The 23,380-nt window shown below is 40.9% G+C and overlaps 1 protein-coding gene across 1 annotated transcript; it reads right to left on the bottom strand.

The window, feature by feature from the left end:
- Positions 1-761: 761 nt before the first annotated feature.
- Positions 762-23,380, bottom strand: MCOLN2 (mucolipin TRP cation channel 2). Its single transcript, XM_056844423.1, has 14 exons — positions 23,286-23,380; positions 18,149-18,311; positions 16,071-16,244; positions 15,363-15,510; positions 14,144-14,231; positions 13,961-14,057; positions 10,702-10,801; positions 9,351-9,463; positions 7,998-8,147; positions 7,776-7,877; positions 7,566-7,688; positions 4,832-5,038; positions 2,874-2,989; positions 762-845 (listed from the first exon to the last, which is right to left on the bottom strand). The coding sequence occupies exons 1-14, from the start codon at positions 23,327-23,329 to the stop codon at positions 809-811; spliced, it is 1,662 nt and encodes a 553-aa protein (XP_056700401.1). The 5' UTR covers positions 23,330-23,380; the 3' UTR covers positions 762-808.

Below are 23,380 nucleotides of genomic sequence, written 5' to 3'. Positions count from 1 at the left end.
ACACAAGAAAATACCTGTAAACTGATTACTAGTCCATTCACTTACTATGCTGGTGTTTCTACTTCTAGTACACAACCATTACACAATATTTTAAAGACTTCTTTAGGATAGAACTGTCCCACATTGTCATAATCACAAGCAGTCAGATGTGTTATTTCCAAGACAGTTTTATCATTGTGACCCAACTTGAAAACAGCTTTCCTGATATATGGCTATTAGATGTGAGGTACAGTGGACGAAAATCTGTGGCCAGAACATACACTGTACAGACAGTGTGTACAAACCAGATTTAAATAAACAGTGCACCAAAATATAGGCCTACTTTTTATGCAGTGCTTTGCATATATTTAACAAATACGTCTAGTTTAAATGCAAGACCCGTATCAATTCCAAATCAAAGCCTAAGTGAACAAACTACATACAGGTGATTACTAAGAACTGCATATTTTGCAATGTTCTTAAAAGGCAGAAAGAGGTTTCACAGAAACATTTTAATATAAAAAATCTTTTAAAGCTGGTTACAGTTGAGGATTGACAAAGGTACTCAAAAGTTCTTAGTGAACTTCAAAATGGTGGAATGGTAACCGCTGTTCCCTTGATTCTAGCTCAATTTACAGTTCACAGTTTTACACTTTGGTCATCAGAAAGACATCCTCTTGAGAGTGTCTGTGCATGCCATAAGTTAAGGTTGTTCGTTTGTCGTTCGTCAGCCAAATGGCATGTTCTGCTGCAATCCAAGAGTCAACTATCCACAGCAGTTTGTTCCTTATGTGCAATAATTTAGCCAGCATCAAAGTATCACCAATCTTCAATTAATAAGTATCAAGTCATCATCACTTTTCCATCTGTAGAAGGAATAAGAAGTCTGTCTCAGATATTGGTATCCAAACAGAGAAAATGTTAATAAAATGTTGAAACACTTGCAAGAAACTTAATTTGTAAGAGTAGCAGCAGCTGGTTTCTAGATTTCTAATCTTCACTGTTAAATTCACATACAATTTAAAAAAACCTGCAGAACTCTCAGCTACAATCCCATATTTGCATGCCTCTGGGTGTTACATTGGCCATTCTCCAGTCCTCTGGTACAGAGGATGATCGAAGAGACATATTACATATCTTTGTTAGAAGTTCAGCAATTTCCCATTTGAGTTCTTGAAGAACTCTAGGATGAATACCGTCTGGTCCCTGTGACCTGTTAGTTTGCAGTTTGTCTAGACGTTCTAGGACTTCCTGCCTTGTTACCACTATTTGCCTCAGTTCCTCATTTTCCCCTCTCCAAATCTCTGTTCAGGAGAAGGAATCTGCCCTGTATGATCAACAATGAAGACAGATGAGAAGAATTCATTTAGTTTTTCAGCAATTGTTTTATCCTCCCTTAGAGTTCCTTTACTCCCATTGTCATCCAATGGTCCAACCGCTTCCCTAGCTGGTTTCCTACTCCTAATATACTTAAAGAATTTCTCATTGTTTGTTTTGATATGTTTAGCAATACGCCCCTCAAAATCTTTTTTTGCATCTCTAATTATCTGCTTGCATTTCCTTTGTGCAAGTTTGTGTTTGCTTCTGTTCGCCTCGTTTGGGCAAACCTTCCAGTCTCTGAAGGAAGACTTTTTTTCTCTAATTGCTTCCTTCACCTTACCCGTTACCCATGGTGGTGACCTCTTGGACTTATTACTACCTTTCCTGACCTGCGGTATACAAGCTAGCTGAGCCTCTAGTAATGTGGACTTGAGTAACCCCCAAGCCTTTTCAAGAGATTTAACCCTCCTAACTGTTCCTTTCAACTTCCTCTTTACCAGTTCTCATTTTAAAGAAGTTCCCTCTTTTAAAGTCAAAGGTAATTGTGTGAGATTTCCAAGTCACTTTCCCACTTACATATAAATTAAATTTGATGCCTTTGTGATCACTATTGCCAACTGGCTCAACTACATCCACATCCCACACTAAGTCACTGGCAGCACCACAGAGTATTAAATCCAGGATCGCCTCCCCTCTGGTTGGGTCTATGACCAACTGTTTGAGGGCACAGTCATTTAGGATGTCTAAAAAATTTATCTCTTTGGCTTGACTGGAGCATACATTTATCCAATCAATTTGAGGGAAGTTGAAGTCTCCCATTATTACTACTTCATTACCTATACATGCTTCCCTAATTTCATTCTCCATCTCAAGATCACCCTGAGCCATTTGGTCAGGGGGCCGATAGAACGTCCCCAGTACTAAATCTCCTTTGGGGCTCGGAATTGTCACCCATAAGGATTCTGAAGACGTGTCTGCCCTTGTTATGGTCTCTAGCTTTACAATTTAGCTTTACAATTTAGATTACAATTTAAGTGCTTAAAGCAAATCTGATCACCTACTTCGAGTTTAATTTTTGTAAAGAACAGAATACCATTGTAATTATTGGCTTATATTGTCTGCCAGTGAGTCTTTAAAACAAATCAAAATTAGTGCTGCCAAGGAAATGAGTTTGCTCTTTCATGGTTTATGTAATCAATAGTGAATCCTAAACATAGTAACTGCCCCCCACTAGATCAATTGAAGTCAATGGGTTTAGAAGGGTGTAACTCTGCTTCAGATTGCACTGTAGTTAGCTACAGCTAGCTACTTTGTTCAACAACAGAAATAATATTTTATTAAAATTATGCTCTGTTCCTTCGCCATTGCTAGGAACAATTTCCTAAAGCTAAGAACATTAGCAAAAAACAACAAACAACAACAACCCAAGCTGTACCTGTTATTTGAAAACTCCACAGCTAAATTTCTGGCTGTGCTGCTCATCACGGATCAAATACATGCTAATACAGGGCTAACCTCAACAGTATTTAGGAGAATGACAAAAGCTGATGGAACCGGCAAGACAGCATACTGACCTCCTACAGCAACAGAGACTCATGGATGTCTGTGGTCCTATGCTGTACTCTTCATTGCCACATTCTTTTAGAAATTCATGAAGATCTGTCACTGGGAAGCCACTCTGTTGGTATTTCTGAAGCAGGTATGGTGGTAGAAAAGTGGGGAAAATCAATTTAAGGAGTAAAGTTACCCAGCTTGAGAGCAACCGTCCATTGCATGCTATTCACCCAACCTCTGTCCTACCTTGTTCTTGATATAATGGCACTATAGTATAGAACTGCAAATATCTATGCATGCTAGACCACACACACAAAACGTATCACTGAACTGATTATTCTGTCTCTGTCGTTTCCAGCATTTGTACTACTTGATTACCTTAGCTATACACGACTTTCTAATAACTCTAGTAAACACTCTAAAGCCTGTGGGCACATTTGGAATTTTAAACAGTGTAGTGGGTGCAGCCACAAAATGGATGCCACAAAATGGATGACGTTGGAGGTGGAGCCAAACACAAAAGGGCTGCTGCAGCTTACTTTCAGTCACACAGTGAAGATCCTAGTGTTGTGGCAGCAGCTGCTGCCAAAGTAATGTTTTTAAAAATCTGCACAGCCAATCAATTCTCCAGTAGCCAGTCAGAAGCCATGTGGGGGACCCCTGCTCAAAAGGGAGGGAAGAGATCAACATCTTCTTGCTTTTTTGTAGTCACAGACACCTGTGTCTACTCAGCCACATTTTTGTGGCTGAGTAGTCACATGTGTCTGTGTGGTATAGTGGCTAGAGCACCAGACTAGGGTCTGGGAGACCCAGGTTCAAATCCCTGCTACCATGGATCTTGGCCCAGTCACTCACTGTTAGCTTAACCTACTTCACAGGGATGTAAGGATAAAATAGAGGAGATGAGAATGATGTAAACGGCTTTGGGTCCCCATTGGAGAGAAAGGTGGAGTATAATGAAGTAAAATATAAATAAATGTGTTCAATAGAGTTGCCCTCTTTCCCCCCTCCTTGCAGAGCTTCCATGCCTTTCCACAACTTCATCAATCATTCAAAAGTTGAAGTTAGATTTGAGTCCGTTAGCACCTGTTGTTGAGTCCAACAAGTTTCAGGATACAAGCTTTGGTTCACCTGTTGAATTTCTGTTCCCCCCCCCCCAAGTTTTTATACAAATTTTCCAATATTATACAAACAAACATACTAACATCCATTCATAAACATACAATATGTGCCATCTTTCAGGGAGTATACTTTACATTAATCACTAAAATCTTACTAATCATTTATTTAGCCAAAGTTCAGCTTAGTTCCTTTATCATTATTCCAAGAGCTTCCCAAACTATACTCATACTTAATGTTTAGTACTATTCAAGTTGTTTAATGAATCATTAATATTACTTCATACTTAATATAAATCTTCTAGCCCTGCTATGCTACGCTTTAATATCTTCTTTGCTACTCTAAAATGATTAGCCCATGAATACAGTAATGCTACGAGTTCGGTATTCTTATTATTTGTATTTCTATTACCATGCCTTTCCCCTTATTCCCTATACTCTACTTTAACTTAATATAATCAAAATAACATGCCCATTTCTTCTGAAATTCTTCCATTGATCTGCCTTTCACCAAGTTAGATAGTTTGGCCATCACCTGTTGAATTTCTTGAATGTCAGACAATCCTGACAGGAAATAGAGTGCGGGCAACCTTATTTCAAAAGACTTTCTGCAACTAACTACACAAACAGAAGAATCACCACCAATAGTGTACTTGGAATGGTGAGAGCCAAGGTCACTTGGCTTGTATATTATCCCTTGTATAGCAAGGGTTAGATTATCAGGGAGTACAGATTGCTTTCATAAGAAACCCCTTAAGTATTCCTATAATGAAATTGTAATTTAGCATCTGTTTCGTCAGTTTTTACAGCTCAACAAGAATGCTGAACCACAGCTGAGAAAAACACAAGGAGCAGCTTACCTTTATGGTGTCATAGGAGTCTGTAATGAGTGCAATAAAAAGACTAAGGATCATATAAATGAAGAGGCTAATGAAGGAATACAGGTATAGCCGACTGAACAGCCACACCAAAGTACTCTTCCGCTGAATTTGTGCAAACGTAGCAAACATGTCATCGCCGTTGACCAAAGAAAACAGACATTCTGCTACTGTATTCAGATCTTCAAACTAGAAGATATTGAAAACAAATAGTTACCTTTACATTCAAAGAGTAATAAATGCAATGTTTTCATTTATAAAGCATCTTAGGTAGCTTACAACAAAGCATTAAAACTCAGCAATGACTTACACTACCATGACGTAAAGAACCCACCTAACCCTCTGATCAGAACTCAGATGCTCGCATTAATTTAAATGTTCTACCCAGGATGAAAAATACCTTCAGAGAAGATCTGTAGCTGGTTTCAGAAGGTAGTGATTCCAGAGGGAAGGGGCCATGACAAGAAGATCCGGCCCCTCATATCAGCCAACCACACTGCATGGCTTCATACATACATGCTTCTTTCTGACTTCTCCATATAATTCTCAGAGTTACTGGCGCAGTGATCCCCAGTGTGGCTCTCATGGGCGCCATGGTGCCCACCAGTGTGTTTTCAGGCACCAACTTGGTTCTTCCAAATGCCAATCCTGCCTTTCTTATCCCTCACTGGAGAAGGTGGGGTGTCAAAAGCAACCTCACCTTTGGGTCTGCAGAGAGTGCCCATTTAGAAATAGTTCCCCCATCAGAGGAAGATGCTTGTCTTTGCATCTCCTGAAACTGTGTAAATGCCCCCCCATCTTGTGATTGGTCCCCACTTATCATGGCAGCAGTTTTGTGACGGCAGCCACTGCCCTCTCTCAAAGTCCCAAATGTGCTCATAAGCTCAACAAACACGAGTGCCACTGTACTAGAGCCTTAAGAGTGTGGTACATTATTCTTTTCCAAGTTAACGCCACCTGTAAAAGACAGCTGTTTCCCATGCTTGACACCCAGCAAGCTACTCAGAGATACAATTTACATAACACCAACAATATAAACGTAAGCCACTACCCTACCAACTGAACCTATTGTGCTATCTTACTTGACAGGTTGAGAACAGAGCTTTCTGGGTACAACCAGTTTGAAGAAAGCAAATGCAGATGAGAAGAGAAGACTCAGGGGTCCCCAACCTTTTTGAGCCTATGGGCACATTTGGAATTCTGACATGGCATAAAGAGCACAACAACAAAGTGGCTGCCACAGGAAGCAGAGCCAGCCACAAAGTGACTGCCGCAGCTTAATTTCAGTAACACAGTGTAGATCCTTGTGTTGGCAGCTGCTGCCAAAGCAACATTTACTAAACTCTGCTTAGCCAATCAAATTTCCAATAGTCAATCAGAAGCCTTGGTTGGCAAAAGCCATACCTGGTCCCACCCACTTCCTAGAAACACTTAGTGGGTACCAGAAAAGGTGTCAGCGGGCACCATGTTGGGGGCCCCTGCTCTAGTCCACCTTCAGATGCCCCAAGCCTAATTCCATACACACAGTAGAGATACATAGGTCGAAAACACATGGCCGTTTTGTCCTGTGATTCTCCTGCGAATGTAGCGAATCTTGCCAGTCAACACTCATGGTCATCTCCAGCTTGCGGGATCAACCCACCTCCTTCCAAAACTTCCCCAGGTTTTCCAATTCCTGCTTTGTCCTGATTTTAAATTAAGCTTCGCAGCAGTTGCGAGTGCTTGCCAGTGTGTTTCAACGCTTGGGTCAACTCCCCACCAGGGGAAGCCACTGCTTGGCCCTGGCGGCGGCAGCAGCAGCACCTTTCTCCCCCCGGACCCCACCTCTCTCTCTCTCTCTCCCCCTGCACCCTCCTTCGCCTCCCCCCTCTCCATTCCTCCCAGCACCAGCCAGGGTTTCAGCCCACCTTCCAGTAGCCCGACAAAATGAGTTCACGGAGCCCCACCATCAGAGGCATGAGACAAAAAAGGGACAAACAAATGACAACCTAGCCATGTGTTAAAGGCCATAGGGTCTCTGTTCAAAAATACATTGGTCCCAAATTCCAGGGGAACTTTGGGCAAAGCTTCCAATAATGATGAAGGAGCTGCAGTTTATCAAAGCAACAAAGAAAGTGATGGTGCATTACATGTGCCTAACTGACTCTAGATTCTAGCTTAGTTTTATACCATTTTCCAGTACTTGCAAAGGTAGATCATTATGTCCAGGACATGCATTCAATCTCATACAGAACAAGTTCAAGAAAGGTCAAATATAGACTGCAATTTGGAGGCATTTAGAATAGAAGGTGAGAATTCACAGGCTCTACTAAAACTTAAAGAGGACCATCAAGACAAGGTGCTAGACATTTCAAGGATCAGGTTATGCTCCAAGTAAAACTATGATACAATACTGCCCTCTTGTGAGAAGCCGGGAGATCTGCTACAGTGCCACATACTGTATTATGTTCTATTCATTGTTCTATTAAAGACTGATCAAAGATTTTGTTTTGTTTCTCCCATAAGATGCTTGCTTATCAAAATTAAGCATCAAACTTTTTTTGCAAGCACACATTTGACTCAGAATGCACATTTTAAGCATGTACATACAGTTAAAGTAGGTATTTTGAATGCAGAGTGTGAAAGGTTTATCTATATTTGGCTAGCAATGCTACTCCCCAAATTACTATGTAAATACTGTAGCAAAATCTGGGTTAGAAGAAAACACCCTGCAAACCTTTTCATGGTATGGTCCTAGAACAATCCAACCACAGAAAGTGTAACCAAGGTATATCATTCCAGCACAACAACAGAATCTTAGAACTTTGGGTAATGAGGCTTGCATGGTTAAAATGAGTACCTATAAAAGAAGGAGAGGAGGAATCAGACTTACACACATGAAAGCAAAAAAGTAATGTTTGGCTCAATATTTGATTCTAGGGCTTACGTTATAAGTCTGGAAGTAGCCCAAGTATCGGATGACTCCAACCCAAACAAATAAAGTCGATGTACCAAGCAAAATACTGCAAACATCATAACTTGCAAGGTTCTGGAAGAGTATTAAGAAACCAAAACAGATTTATGTTGTTAATTAATTCCTTGACTGGATCATAAGCAGAGTGATGGATCATAACCAGAGCCACAATACAAAGGTTGTTCTACTTCTCACCTTGGCTTTTATTTCCATTTTCATTATAGAGCCAATGATAGTCATCATATCACTGATAATCACCAGGACATACCACCCATTTATAAATTCCAGGCGATCTGCACTGCACACATGACGCTTATATTTCTCCAGGAAGAAGTTCACAAATCTCTGTTTAAAATGTTTTTAAAAAAATTAAAATTAGTTTGGAAGCTTCTACTGTTTTGGAGCAGGAAGCACATGATCGCATACCAGTTCAATTTACATTATTTGGGTCCACAAGTAACCTTAAGTAATAATGTACAAAAGTATACCCAGCATTAAGTCCCCACTTGCTATGAAAATCACTGGGTGACCTTGGTCCAGTCACACTCTTTGCCTAACCTACCTTAAAAGAAGGCTATTGCTAGGATAAAATGGAGGAAGGGAGACCGCAATGTATGCCTCCCTGAGCTCCTTGGAGAAAAGGTCAGAGAAAATGTGCTAAATAAATAAATAAATGAAGATTATGGAAAAATTGTGGAGGAACTTGGCTGCAGCATGTTATGGCAACAGAAACTACAATTTACTTAAATATCAGAGGACTGCAACAAATATAGTCTTTAAAATTATGCCCCATTGCAGGTAATTTGTACCTACACCTCCACTTTTTATTTTACACTGATGGCCCAGAAGCGCCACAACCAACAACTTCTTCCCAAATCTCTTGGCCCCTTGGAAGGAACCTCTGCTGCAAGTTCTTCCATTGCCACGCCCCTCCTAGAAAAGAAGCCTAATGACTCGCTCTCACATAGTATAGGGCCCCTCACATGACCTTGGCATTAAGGAAAGGAGAAGTTCTGTGAACAGCTCACTCCACCAAAGCAGCTGATCTAGAAGAAAGAAACGCACGCTGCTACAAAATGACACTGGTAATGCTCGGCCCCCAAAATTTACTAAATATTGAGATATGTATATAGAAGGTCCGGGTATTCTTTTAAAAAGGGGAGCAGATATAGAGAGCTAGGAAGTATTAGGAGGAGGCAACACTCACTTGTTTTAGTACCCTAGCATTCATGTCAAGACAGAAGCTCGATTTTATCGTATCCTTCTATACCAAATGCAACTGATGTTTATCAACAGTGAAACTGGCACAAAAACAAAGGCAACCAACCTACCTGACCACTGTTTATTATGGCTTCTTCTGATCTAGGTCAACCGCTGAAATATTTTCATTTTTAAAAGACTAAAATCCACAGACTTCAGAAACAGATCTAAATTGTTACTTGGGTTGAATCAAAATTCAAATTACTTTGTCCCCATGACCAAAATACAAGGCATGCATTTGTTTGGAGAAAATTAAAACACAGCCATCAGAATAGTGGCATTACTTACTTTTTGTAGTTTCAGAGCAAGAACAATGGATCGTGTGCAGAGAATAAGGGAAGCAAAGCAGCTCACAATAACGAACCCATCAAAAACCAAGATATATTGTGTGTTTTTCTGAACTGTTATAGAAAATACAATCTTGCGTTAATCTCTTTGAACTGTTCCTTAAACAGAAACAAGGATTTGCAAGCAAGTCTGAAATCACTACCTGCTGTTTAATGTGTTACAGTCAGAATAAATGCCAAAAAGCCAGCAGAGGGCCAAGGACTGAAAGTGTAAACTAGAAAGAAAATGTATATGCATTTCTAAAGGTAGTTCTCAGTCCAGAGCCACTTGAATACAGAGTATGAAGAGTGTTTACAGGACAGTATAAGCAGTGATCAACAAGGAAATCAGAGACTTCTACTACCTGTTTAAAGGCATTAGTATCACCTCAGCTAATTCTACATACATGTAATTCACCCCCATCTGTTTTTCCCCACTTCGCTTTCATTGAGGTCTCAACTAAAGTTCAAACAGAGGATTAGATTTTATTATCCAAGCTATGCACTATTGCTTTAACAAACCACCACCACCAATCATTGCCTAGCTAGGCATCTGTAGTATTACCTTCCAACTTATAGATTTCCTATGACAATATTTACATTTCAAAGTTGGGGAGGGACTGTAGAGCATCTGCTTGGCAAGCAGAAAGTCCCAGGTTCAATCCCCAGCATCTCCAGTTAAAGGGACTAGGCAAGTAGGTGATGTGAAAGACCTCTGCCTGAGACCCTGGAGAGCTGCTGCCGGTCTGAGTAGACAATACTGACTTGGATGGACCAAGGGTCTGATGTGTTCATGTGTGTGACCCATGATTAAGAAATATTTCAGTACAGAGCAACACCATAATTTCCCATGCATTCAATTTTGAGCTTGGCACCCTTTCCAAATAAAATGAGCACAATTAACTATAACTACTTTTGAAAATATTGCTGTTCAAATAATCTTATAGAGCACTTTTATCATTTTTGTGCAGCAAGCCAAGCACAAATAGTCCCCTAACAACTTCCAAATTTGCAACCAGATTATGCAGTTATGAGACAACTGAAATCTTCAGAGTATATTCAACTACAATTCCTTATAACAGTACACATTAATATTGTCTAAACTGGAATAAATGGTTCATTTTGCTTTCAGAAAAGTTATACTGACTTTCCCAAGGATAGTGTTGCCTGTTGAATTAGCTACTGGGCTCACTGAGCATGGCACATAGATGCTGTTCTAGTGCAGTCTTACAATTTGTGGCTGTGCTTGTATAAGCAAGAATTCAAGATCTTAGTGTGCACACATGTACAGATTACTTTAACATAATACTTACTAGAGCCAGATATGTTCAAGTCTTTGCATTCCTCAATATCAGCATCAGTATCAAAAAATATTTTCACCTTACCACTGTGGGCTTTATTGTTAAAAGTGATCTGTTGATATAAATGCAGGAATTTTAAAATCCACTTGCTTGGTACAATAAGGCATTTGTACACTTGAGATCACATATAGTTATTTTTACACATTAGAAAAACACCGTGTGGATAAAACGCAGGATGCTTACAAACCTTTTAAATCTGCTCTGCTCTGCCATGGCTTCCTTGCAGCACTGCTGTTTCGGGGGGCATCCACATGTTGTTATACCCTATTCATCCTGCTTCTGTGTTTTTCCCCACTTTGCTACACTTTCCCAAACCTAGTTTGGTATGATCTTTTTGGAAAGATCACAGTGAAAGTACCTTTTGAAGCTGTGTGTACCAGAAGGTGGGTACTTATGCAAATCCCACTAACATTGGCTCATTTTCTTTACCACAGCCTCTACGGCCACCATTTCCCTCCTACACACACTGCAGGATATTTTCAGACTCTATTATTTTAAAATGAAGAATTGCTAGATTACTGTAGTGTTAATGTAATGATAATCTACTTCAACAACTTACTAGTAGTTCCCAGCTTTCACATTTTTTTAAGCATGCCGATCTTTAGCCCTTTTTGATGCAGTTTTATAAGAGGAAAGGTGCAGGATGCATGTGCAGTGGCAATGAGTGTTACACAAAGAATTATTGTTATGTGAAGGCAGCATTAGGTAAGATGGTCTAGCTACACATATAATTAAATTTAGAAAATATATAGTATAATTATGCATTAACTGATAGGCTTACTATATATCAGTGGAATTATATAGCAAAGAGTATAGTAACTCTTGTAACCTGCAAGAAGATACGTTATGTTTAGGTTTTCCCCTCTTTCTCCTTTTAAGCGTATTTATATTTTATATTTTAGATACATAATTTTCTAGAATAGTAGAATGTATATAAAGATAATAAATTTAATGGATATATATAATAGTTTAATATGGAATAGTAAATGGAGATTATAAGCTAAGTATAGATCAAAAGATAGACAGCTGATTAGGCTTTTTCTTTTCTTTTGTAAGTAATGAATCGATAAATTTAAAACGAATCCCCTGGAAGACTGATTATATTGTATGTATGGGAATGATTGAGTTTGTTATGTGTAAATTCTTAATAAAATACCTTTAAAAAATAGAATAGTAGAACATATAGATTGTTAGAGAATCACTCCAAAGTATAGCTGATAAACATCTTGTCATTGCTACGTAAATGCATGTATGTTGTGTATGTCTTATGCGGTGTGGAAAATAAAAAATATTATTTTAAAAAGATGGTCTAGCTAGACCTCTCTACTGTAGCCCAGAGGCTCCTCTTGTGCCCTCCGACGAGAATGCAGACTGAGCGTGTTTTCTTCCACACGGGGAACATTGTCAGCCTGCATCGCTCATGCCTGTTCCCCTGGTCAGTTGAGTTGTTGGTCTTCCTGAAGGTCAACTTGCCACCGTTCAACTATCCAGTTCTGGATTGTGAGGGTGCGTGAAGTGAGCATGTGTTTGTACCTGCATGCTCTCTGTCTGCTGGAAAGCTTGGGGGAAACACTCCTCCCAAAATTGAAGTGTCACTAGAAAGAAGCAGGGCAATTGCCCAATTTGCTTGGCAGATCCCCCAACATCCTGAATGCCATTCCAAATCCACCTGCACCAAAACACCTCGCCGGAACTCTAGTAGCTGTCTGGCAGAGGGGATGTTGGTAGTGGTGCTCACTCGGTCATCAGCCACCCCAAACCAAAATTACATTCTGAAAATAATACAGCTGCACCAAAACTGTTCTTCATCTTGTTGGAGATTAAAGGGAAAGAGTAGGCCAGGGACCTGTGTGTCTAACAGAAACCAGCAAAACCCACAGGAGCACCATAAATAATGAAGCTAGTCTGCATATGTGGAACATTCTTCTTTGCAGGGGTGGGAGGTGGGAAAAGGAGAGCCAGTGGTGAAGGGCAGCTGTAGCACCTAAAGCTCCTCCTCTGAGGCAGTGGTGATGGTGTGCAGACTGCTCAGGAGAATCAGGGTGCACACAAAAAACCCTCCTTCTCACTTTCTGAGGGGAAGTGATTTTCATTGGGGGAAGTGATGGTAGGTATGTCTGTCAGTGGATTGCCACTGGTTCTCTTGGGCTTGTAAAAGTGCCCCCCTGTGCTTAAGATGGTTCTGCTGGACTTCTGTGGATTGTGCCCTTGGTTCTTTAAAGAAAAAACTCTGCTGGGATTTCTGGTTTGACATTGGTTCTGTTGGGCTTACATTGCTACATTGGCCCTGGGTTCTGCTGGGCTTCACTGTTACACGTTGGCTCTGTTGGCCTTGTTAAAGTGTCCTCCATTTGATTTTGTTCTGCTGGGAATCTCTGGCTTGACATTGGTTCTGTTGGGCTTGCCACATCAGCTTGAGGTTCTGCTGGGATTCCTGGGTTCTGCTTTAGTTTCGTTGGGCGTGTGTTGGTTCTTGGTATGGGAGGCATTGACCTGTGGCTGCTGCAGGCATGCCTCTTTGTTTTTGCCCTGGAGAAAAAAGGCTGATTTCTCCCTGTTGGAAACAATGGATGGTGGCACCTTCTTTGGGGTCCCATAGAATTGGATTCTTTAACCTAATATTCTTGAAACTTAGGGGTTCTTCTGTGGACAGTCACCAGCAGCTCTGCTGCAAATTTGGTGCCTCTAGCTTTAAAAACAGTCCCCCAGATCTCCAGATAACGTCCCCATAGGCTACAACGGAGCCAAATAAATTCTGATTCGGGAATAAAACCTGAATCCAAATAACATACCGGAATTAGAATTTGGAGATAAAGGGAATACCAATGTTTTTGCAGTCCAATACACCCAAATCCAAAAAAATACCTTTTTAATGCACAATTCTACCCACCACCCCTCTTTTATGTCTGTATAAAGTGCCATCAAGTTGCAGCTGACTTATGGTGACCCCAGCAAGGTTTTTCAAGGCAAGTGAAAAGCAGAGGTCATTTGCCATTGCCCTCCTCCACAGAGTCTTCCTTGGTGTCCTCCCTTCCAAATATTGACCCTTCTTATCTTCTGAGATCTGACAAGATTCTGCTATACCAAAAAGTGGTTCCCAACCTTTTTGGTATGGTGACCCACAACTCCAAATTTACTTTTGTATGATGACCCATCCTTAATTTAAGTAAAAGTGACACTTTCAGTGTTCGGATTAAAGAAGAATACTTACTGTATTCTGAAATTCATAGCAATCAGGAAGTTCACGGGTATGAATGGTTTGTAGATCGATACCCTTTAGTTTAAAAGAAAGTTTAACTTCTATGAGCCTGAATGATTTGAAAGAGAAAGAACATTATGATCCATTTCTTCGGTTAAAACAAGACATACAATCTGTCTCCAAAGATTACTTTACCTATAAAATTCAAGGCTGAAAAATGATGAATTCTTCAAATCATCCATTTCCTTAACAGCCAGTACGCGTGGCTCTAGGCGAATGCATTCTGAGAAAGAAGAGACAAAATGTTTTTTTTCTTAATTGTACCATTAGGCCTGAGTATCAGTAGTACTGAGGCTTTTGTATTTTGGTTACATTACGAGAAGACAAAAGTCACTGGAAAAGACAGTCATGCCAGGAAAAGTTGAAGGCAACAGGAAAAAAGACCCAACAAGAGATGGATTGACTCAATAAATGAAGCCACAGCCCTCAACTTGCAAGGTCTGAGCAAGGCTGTCAAAGATAGGACATTTTGGAGGACTTTCATTCATAGGGTTGCCATGAGTCGGAAGCGACTTGACGGTACTTAACACACACACACCAGTAGGCCAGGCAGCATAGATAGGGCTGTGATCCTAAGTCTGGGGTGTGTGTGTGTGTGGGGGGGGTAAACTCCACTGACCTCAATGTGACTTACTTCTTAGTAAACAATCCTAGGAATTATGCTGCTAGGTAGGTGTCAGGGTTTGTAGCCCAGCTGTGCATATCCCGCTTCTGAATCCACAAGGAGCAATCACTGCTAACAAGTAGTACTGGGTTATGTACAGCATGTTGACTCTGCATGCCTTAACTCCGAGGTGTGCCCTGCAACTTTTCTCTACACACCAGCCTTTGATTAAATATTATGCCAGAGTCCTTCGGTGCCCATGTTAAAAAGTTGGACTACGCTCCATTTTTAAAAGTACCATGCCTTTGTGGCAGTCCCAAGGAGCACATCATATTTTGCTGCAGACACAGAATCTATACAGTTAAATTATCCCAAAGTTAGCTTGGTCACCTGTAACATACTGACAAATGAGAGAGCCAGTGTGGTTACAGTATCAGACTAAGATCTGGGAGACCCAGGTTTGAATCCCTACTCTGCCATAGAAGCTTGCATGGTGATCTTGGGCCAGTCACACTATCTCTCTCAGCCTAACCTACCTCACAAGATTGTTGCGCAGATAAAATGGAGAGGAGAACGATGTAAGTTGCTTTGGGTCTCCATTGGCGAGAAAGGCAGGGTATAAATGAAGAAAATCGTAAATATTTTATCACAGACAATAAGATATGTCATCCATTTGGCCCCAAAAGAGTGCTTAAAATTGCACTTAAAAAAAAACACCAATTTACCAAAAAAAACTGAATAGTTTTATACCTGTTTCAATAGTACTGTCTATGTTCAGCGTGTCATTAGAAGGAAGCATTTTGCTTTTCCTGTATTGCTGTTTACATATTTGCAAGCCTGAGAGTTCATCTTCATCATAACCAAGTATACCCAGTGATATATTTTTCAATTGCCGGTACTAGTCGAAAATAAAATACAAAACAGAAACATTCCTTTTAAAAAAAAAACTTATATGATGGTTAAGTCACAGTAGTTCCTCTCTCAATACAAAGACAAATGTGTTGTGAAGAGTGCCTTTTCATCTGCAATGTGTCACATGTGAACATGGGATAGAAAGTGTAAGAGATACTCTTCTCAAAAGCCATATTCCTGAGATCCCAACACATGTAAATATAACAGAACATAAATGATAAATGGCAAGAATAATTCTATTAGCCAAAAAAGGGGGTCATTTTAGCTGCCTTTCGTTTAAATGCAATCAAAGTTAGTATTGGAGAAGCTCTTCTCTGCCTAAATTCAGAGGCATTCCTCCAAAGATCTACAGGTAATTTGCAAGCTGTAAGCGAGGCTGCATATTCAGAAGACACTGGAAAATAGTTAGAATCACCTCCAGTCTAAAGCAAAAAGGTTTCGTATGGACCTTTGCACTAAAATATCTGTCTTTTGATTTAACTATAATGATTGCAAATGCCTTATTAAACACGTCAAAAACTCTGTGTTTTGAAACCATGGACCTACCTGATTAATTGCAAAAAAGATGCTGTCATAAACACCTTGCTGTGTATACACACTAAAGCTGTAGTCGTCTTCATCAACACCAGAGTAGTTTTTTAGAAACAGGTGCTTGAATGCAACTGTGTTCTCTTCTTTGAAGGAAACCACTAATTGATTACTCAAACCGAAAAGAATAAGCTTAAAAAGACAAAGCAGAAACTAGTGTTTCAATCTTTAAACAAATATAAGCATACATGGTTTATCATAACTCAAACATCTTGCTATTTTTAAAATGTGCAATACCATTACTAAAATTAGAGCCTTGCTTTCATATCAGAGCAACCAAATTCACACAAGCTGCCTTCCCCAATTTCAGCCACTCAACTCATGTGATTTCCCCCCCCCACATTTTCCACATTGTCCTGCATTCATGACCCAACCATTTTTGCCTCTAAAATAAATGCTTTAAAAAAAAAAACCTTGAAAAAACAATTTTTCCTTGTGTTATGGGGCATTCTTTTCAATATGTCCAGAATGGAAGGTGTGCCTTCAGTTTCATTCAAAAGGAATGACTCCTACCCCCTTCTTCCACCTATCCATGATTAGGGCTTTTAAAAATCTCTCTCAGCTTCACTAACAAGCCACAACTGAGGGAAAGAGGGAGCTCTACCTAGGATTTTCTAAACATCCTGTTTTCTTTCTTTTTTTTTTAAGTAATGTGGAACAGCACAATTGAACTATGTCTGGTACACTGTGTGGATCTTTGAATAAAGGATAAGGAGAGATAGGAGAATACAAACAAAAGATTCCCAAATGGCAGGTATGCCTTTGGTTTCAGTGAAAAGAAACACCCCCCTTCCTCCATCTATCTGTTCAATTTTTAAATTTTATTAAGAACATAAGAATAGCCATGCTAGATCAGACCAAGGCCCATCAAGTCCAGAGTCTGTTCTGACAGTGGCCAACCGGGTGCCTGTAGGAAACCCACTAACAAGAAGACTACAGCAGCATTATCCTGCCTGTGTTCTGCAGCACCTAATATAATAGGCATGCTCCTCTGATCCTGGAGAGAATAGGTATGCATCTTGACTAGTATCCATTTTGACTAGTAACCATGGATAGCCCTCTCCTTCATGAACATGTCCACTCCTCTCTTACCTTCCAAGTTGGCTGCCATCACCACATCCTGGGGCAGGAAGTTCCACAATTTTTTATTTCTAATGTCATTATGCTGGTAGTCAAGTGACTAAATTCAAAAATCAGTTTTGTGTGTTCCATGTTAACTCAGAAAGGTGGAGGAATCACCTGCCCAGCGCTGAATTGTAGCAAATTTGGAAGAGGTGAACTTGTTCATGGGGGAGGGGGTTTGAGACACCATAGGTAGGCAAATACAAAGGAAGTAAAGTTCTACATCATTCCTGAGCAGCACCATGTAAATATGCAGAAGTGATTTTTTAAAAGGCTTGTGTTATGCACCCGAAAAATTTAAAAACGAAAAGCGGGTGGGGATTCATGACAGAGGAAAAGACTTCAGAAATTAAGTGCGCTCAGATCTCGGTGGTTTTCCCCAGCCTAATTTTAAAGACAAAACAGCTCCAACTATTCAACATTAATATTTCATATGACAGCACTTAATCTTTCGAATATGTTCATAATCTAATGATATTATTTGCATGGTGGTGCTTAAAATAAACTATGTAGCTCAACAAGGAAACACACAAACCAAGAAGAGGAAAGTCCGTTCCGTTTCTGCAGCAGCAGACAAAAGAGCAACAACTGAGATGTGACTGGAGCTTATGTAGCACTCCCCACAAACATTTTTCATACTAAAGATTAGAAGACAACAGTAACTAATGGCTAACCTTACATTCTTTTCAGTGGCAACCCAGAGTAAAACACAGATCTTTGGTGGTCCAAAGTTCACCAGAAAATTTTATGGCAGTGCAGTTACTTTCCCCCTCCTTCTCCACTCCTTTGTTTACAACTCACTTTTGCTACTTAAAACAAAGACTTAAGTACCCAGCAGTTACTGAAACACTGTTTATTGACTGACCAATTCATGACAGACCACTAACTCTAAATTAGCTTTTTGTTTCAATTACCTGGGTGGTAACCATCACTATCTTCAATATCTGTAGCCCCAGTTTCCATGGTATTTGACGTCTAGCTCGGTATTTTTCACACGGATTCATAAAATAGAACTTTAAATCTTCCTTCAGAGATGCCTCTTCCTTAAAGTCTGAATCTGGCTGAGCCATCATACTTCTGCAATACATAGGTTGAGGTTTTAAGTTCAATGTACCTTAATGCATTTTATGCACATCTTCTTTTCATTCAGAAATCCATCAAGGAAGACAGCTTCCCATTAAAGAGAAAGAAGGTACACTGCCCTTTTATAACAAAAGAAAGTTGTTTCATCACACCAGAGGGGCCTGTTTGCATATCTCACATAGCATGGCATGGCATTGTGAGATGGCGGTTTTCCAAAAAGCTGGTAAACATTAACATTCAATAAACCAGGACTAACACATCGTAAGTGAAGTTCTTCAGTATGTCACACTACCCAGACCTGTTTTGTTAGAAGACACTGCTCCCCTTAAGTCACTTCTTAGCCCAACTGTTTGAGTCACAGGCTAAGGGTCAACCAACATAACATTACATGCAATTGTATGTATGAAGAAGAGTTGGTTTTTATATCCCGACTTTCTCTACCACTCCAGGGAGACTCAAACCGGCTTACAATCACCTTCCCTTCCCCTCCCCACAACAGACTTCCTGTGAGGTAGGCGGGGCTGAGAGAGCGTGATTGGCCCAAGGACACCAGCTGGCTTCATGTGGAGGAGTGGGGAATCAAACCCAGTTCTCCAGATCAGAGTCCGCCTCCTCCAAACCACACCAACAGTTCACATCTTTGCTGAAAGCCAGTATCAGGAGGGAACAGTTTTCAGCAGGGAAGCAGCAGACTGTGCATGCTTAGCTCTTTCTTCATCTACAGCAACTTCCCTGCTGCTGAGACACTTTGATCCTAGAACTGTCTACAGGGCATATCTGCAAAAACAGCAATGGGGGGAGGGGGAGCTGCAGAGGAAAAGCCATGAGCAGGGAAAGCACACACCCCCTTGCCATTTCTCTGACACTTCTTTCCAGCAAAGTAGATAGCCACCAGGATTATTTTACCTGCAACTGTTCTTAAGATATAATTTTATTTTAATACCCTGACTGTGAGGAAGTACTAATACCAATCCTGCAGCATGTCAGCCCCTGAGTTTACCAACAGAAACCACCAGCAACAGCGACTTCTTTCTCAGTTGCTTTTACCATCTACCTATATTTGGCCCTGTAACACTGCATAAACAGAACAGCGGTAAAAATCCTTCCTCAGAAGGAGTTACTGAAGCCAAAGGTCTCTGTGGTGGTGCATTAGCCAAACAAACTAAAAACTTGCCACCTATCTCATGACTGAAAATATTATACTGAAAGATTTGTTGTACTCATTAGTGTTGAAGCAAACAGTGCCTTCCCGGAATCCCTGAATGAGTACTTACCCAGTTCTGCCAGATGACCAGAGTTGCAGATCTTGGAGCTGTGTGCAGCAGTCACACAGTTGTGTCGGAAAGAGTGGGCTGGAGTCAAGTATAGAGAAATTCCCAACAGCTATACCTTGAGGAGCCACTGGGAGGAGGTTGTTTTGTTTGTTTGCTTACTGTTAGAGTCTGTCATTGCCTTCTCTTCTTCCTAGGTCAGGGATGCAACCCAATCAAAGTTCTACCCAGCACCCCTTTTCTATGATTCTATGCGGGGGTGGGGAGGTAATTGTGAGTTTCCTGCAATGTGCAATGGGTTGGACTAGATGACCCTGGTGGTTCCTTCCAACTCTATGATTCTATCTATTCAGATCTGACAGGAATTGGCAGTGGCCTGCAGTCCAGATCTGATCCAAGCCTTTTTTAAACCTCCAGTTTGATGAGTTATGGAGAACTCGAAAGTTTTTGATTATTTGGGCAGATCTTAATAAAAAGAGATGTTTATTTTTCAGAACTACAGAAATTCTGGAGAAGGTTAACCTTTTTTAATGTTTGTGGGCGTGCGTGGAACTCTTTCCCTAATTCCAGAGAATCCCAAATGCTAGGATGCTGAACTAATGGGGAATGGCCAACGGGCAGCCTGCTGTCCAGATCTGATCCTCCAAGGAATTTTAGCCAACACCGGTGAGCCCTACTACATTTTAATCAAGGTACGCCAAAACACCTGCCACTTTCACTCAAAAAGAATATTTCCAAGAACTATATTCCATAATTTAATGTTATGTAACTGTGAAGCCCTGCAAGACAGACATTATATGTACCGGTAATACAGTTTTGGTCCCAGGACCCTGGTCTAGAGCGAAGATTCTTAAACTGTGGGGTCATGTAACTGAATGTGGGGGGTCGCAAAAAATTTGGCAACAGTAAATGGTAAAATTATATGTATACCAAAGAATTGTTTTAAAATACATTTATTTATGATTTGTATACCTATCTTACATAGCTATATACCCAGGGTCGCGTAAAACTTTCTCCTGTGAAAAGCGGTTGTGAGTGGAAAAAGTTTAAGAACTCCTGGTCTAGAGAATAAGGCAGGCCTTAAGAATGAGATGGTAATGTCTGAACTAGATTAATCATGAGGTCCCTTCCAACATTCAGACTATCTATACAAAAAGTTTATATGGATTTTATGCCAGTTTAGTGGCATGGCTTCTCCTAAAGAATCCATGGTGAGGTATTGGTAATTCTGAGAGATCCTAGTTCTTTCTACAGAGTTACAGCGCTCTGGGAATTATTATTAAACCAATTTAAAACTTTAGTATAGATATTCCTAGCTGCGTGTTAGAGAGACTGGCTTGGCTCAGATACGATGAAAACTTACAGCTTCTTTTGACAACAGCTGGTTTGTGAAATCAGAATTTGGTTCACATAATTCAAATCCTATGTTTATATTAATAAATGCTGGTGTCACCAACTTTGCTGTGATATCCTGGCCTGCACTGTGATGACGGCATCGTCAGGGGAAAAACCAGGATGCCTGCATTTGTACATCACTTGGTACCAAACCATAGTTGGGACTATAAACGATCTTCAAAACCCCGGTTTCAGATCCTGCTTCAGATGTATTCTAACCATAGTTAGCGGAACAGCCTGTATCCAGACTAGCCATGGTTTTATGCAATGTCTGAGCCAAGCCATTACCACCAAGTAATGCTTTGAGGAATTGTAGCTCAGACCTATTACTCACATCCTGTCTCACAGAGGGGCCAACGAGTTACTCTGGAGGATCAACAACACGGCACAGAGGCCACAGCCTGGCACTGGCATTCAGAGGTTTACTGCCTCTGAAAGTGGAGGTTCCCTTTGGACACAATGGCCAGTAGCCACTGATACCCTCCATGAATCTGTCTAATCCCCTTTTAAAACTGTCTATGCCTGTAGCCATCACTGCATCCTCTAGAAGCAATTTTCACATTTTAATCACTGGTTGAGTAAAAAAAGTGTTTCCTTTTGTGTGTCCTGTTTCTATTGCCCAATCAACTTCATTGGATCTCAGGATGCTTTCACACCTGCAGTAGACCAAGCAGCTTTGTATATTATACTAGAACTGCATCTTGGCACACGAACCAGCAATTTTTTTTCACAATAATATGCAGTGACTAGATGTACAAGCACTTTGGATGCCTTGGCTTCTTTGGTGCATTCACTGGATACACTTGCAAGACAGTCTCTGGTCCAATCCTCTTACAAACCCACAGGGCTGTATGCGAGCCTTTGCAATATGCTGCTTTAGACTACATTGCTGGAATAGTGCGAGGCTCTCTTAATAATAAATCACCATGTAAATGTTAATTAGTACAACCTAGAAGCCATCTCTTACATGCCACTGCTACCTCCTCCAGGAAGTCTACCAAATTCTTTAAGGCAAGGAGATCTAATTTCAAGTTCTCAACAGTTTCAAAGAACTAATATAGTTTGAAATCCCAAGTCAATTTCCCCAAGGCAAAAACCATGCACTTCCCCCACCACTGACCTCAAACTGCCAGTTTGCAGATACATTCACTTTCAACATGCTTTTGAGATCTTCGTGTATATTTTTAGCAGACAATACACCTACAGTAATGCAGCAACACCTTATTCCTCCATAGAATGCACAGGAACCAAACTGAAAGCATCAGTTTTGGAAAGGGGCTAGCCTAAGGGGCTTGGTCCAGAGTCCTAAATCCTAGTGTAGTACCGGACCCTGCTACATGCAGAAAGTGTCAAAGTTCTGTTTGCCTTCTTAACGAAAAAGGATCTTTAAGGATACAGCCTAATGCAACCTTAATAGGAAGCCCTAATGAATATGGCGCAACTTAAAAGTAAGCACATGCAGGATCAGACTGCAAGGTAGAACTCTACTGTGGAGCACCCCACTGAAATCAACGGGAGGTACTTCTAAGTAAAAAATCAGCACCACTAAGTAAAAAATCAGTATCACTGTACAAGAGTTTTATTTTTGTAGGGAGATCAGTTTAGGGCCAGGGTTAAGGAACACAGAACAGACATCTCAGGAAAGCAGACAAAACATCAACTAAGTATCCTTTACCACACTGTTCTAAATATACATGCATTTATTTGGTTAGGTAATTTGATAAAGCCCTGACCTGGATGGCCCAGGCTAGCCTGATCTTGTCAGATCTCAGAAGCTAAGCAGGGTCGGCCCTGGTTAGTATTTGGATGGGAGACCACCAAGGATTATCAGGGCTGCTGTGCAGAGGAAGGCACTGGCAAACCACTTCTGTTAGTCTCTTGCCGTGAAAACCCCCCAAAAGGGGTCGCCATAAGTCGGCTGCGACTTGAAGGCACTTTACACACACAATTTGATAAAACACCATACTTTTGCCAGAACAAACTATTTTTTAGCCCTAATCAAGAGAGCAAATAGATGACTGTTATGGATCTCTTTCAAAGTGCGCTTGCCAAAACGGTGAGCAAGCCTCCCTTCGGCTTTTGATAAAAAACAGGCCCTTTCATCCCAACCATGTGTGAGCCGGTCCTATCGCAACCCTAACTGACCCCAGCAACGGTTGAAGATCATCGTTAACGTTTACATCTAGCAGCCAAACAATGACGTAACAGAAAAACTTTCCTCCAAACGCAGCGACCCTCAAGAGGAATCCGCGGCACGTGTCCGGGTCCCCGGAGGCAGCTCCCCTTCCCCCCTGCCGCTCACCTGGTCACCAGCGTCCTCCCCTTGCCCAGGTACTGCATGGCCATGGTGCAAGGAAGCCGGAGCTTCCCTCGCCCTCGGCCCGCGGCGACGCGCTC

Source organism: Euleptes europaea, chromosome 2, assembly GCF_029931775.1.
Source record: "Euleptes europaea isolate rEulEur1 chromosome 2, rEulEur1.hap1, whole genome shotgun sequence".
NCBI lineage: Eukaryota > Metazoa > Chordata > Lepidosauria > Squamata > Sphaerodactylidae > Euleptes > Euleptes europaea.
Note: the sequence above shows the minus strand (reverse complement) of the source record. Positions and strands in the feature narration are given on the sequence as shown.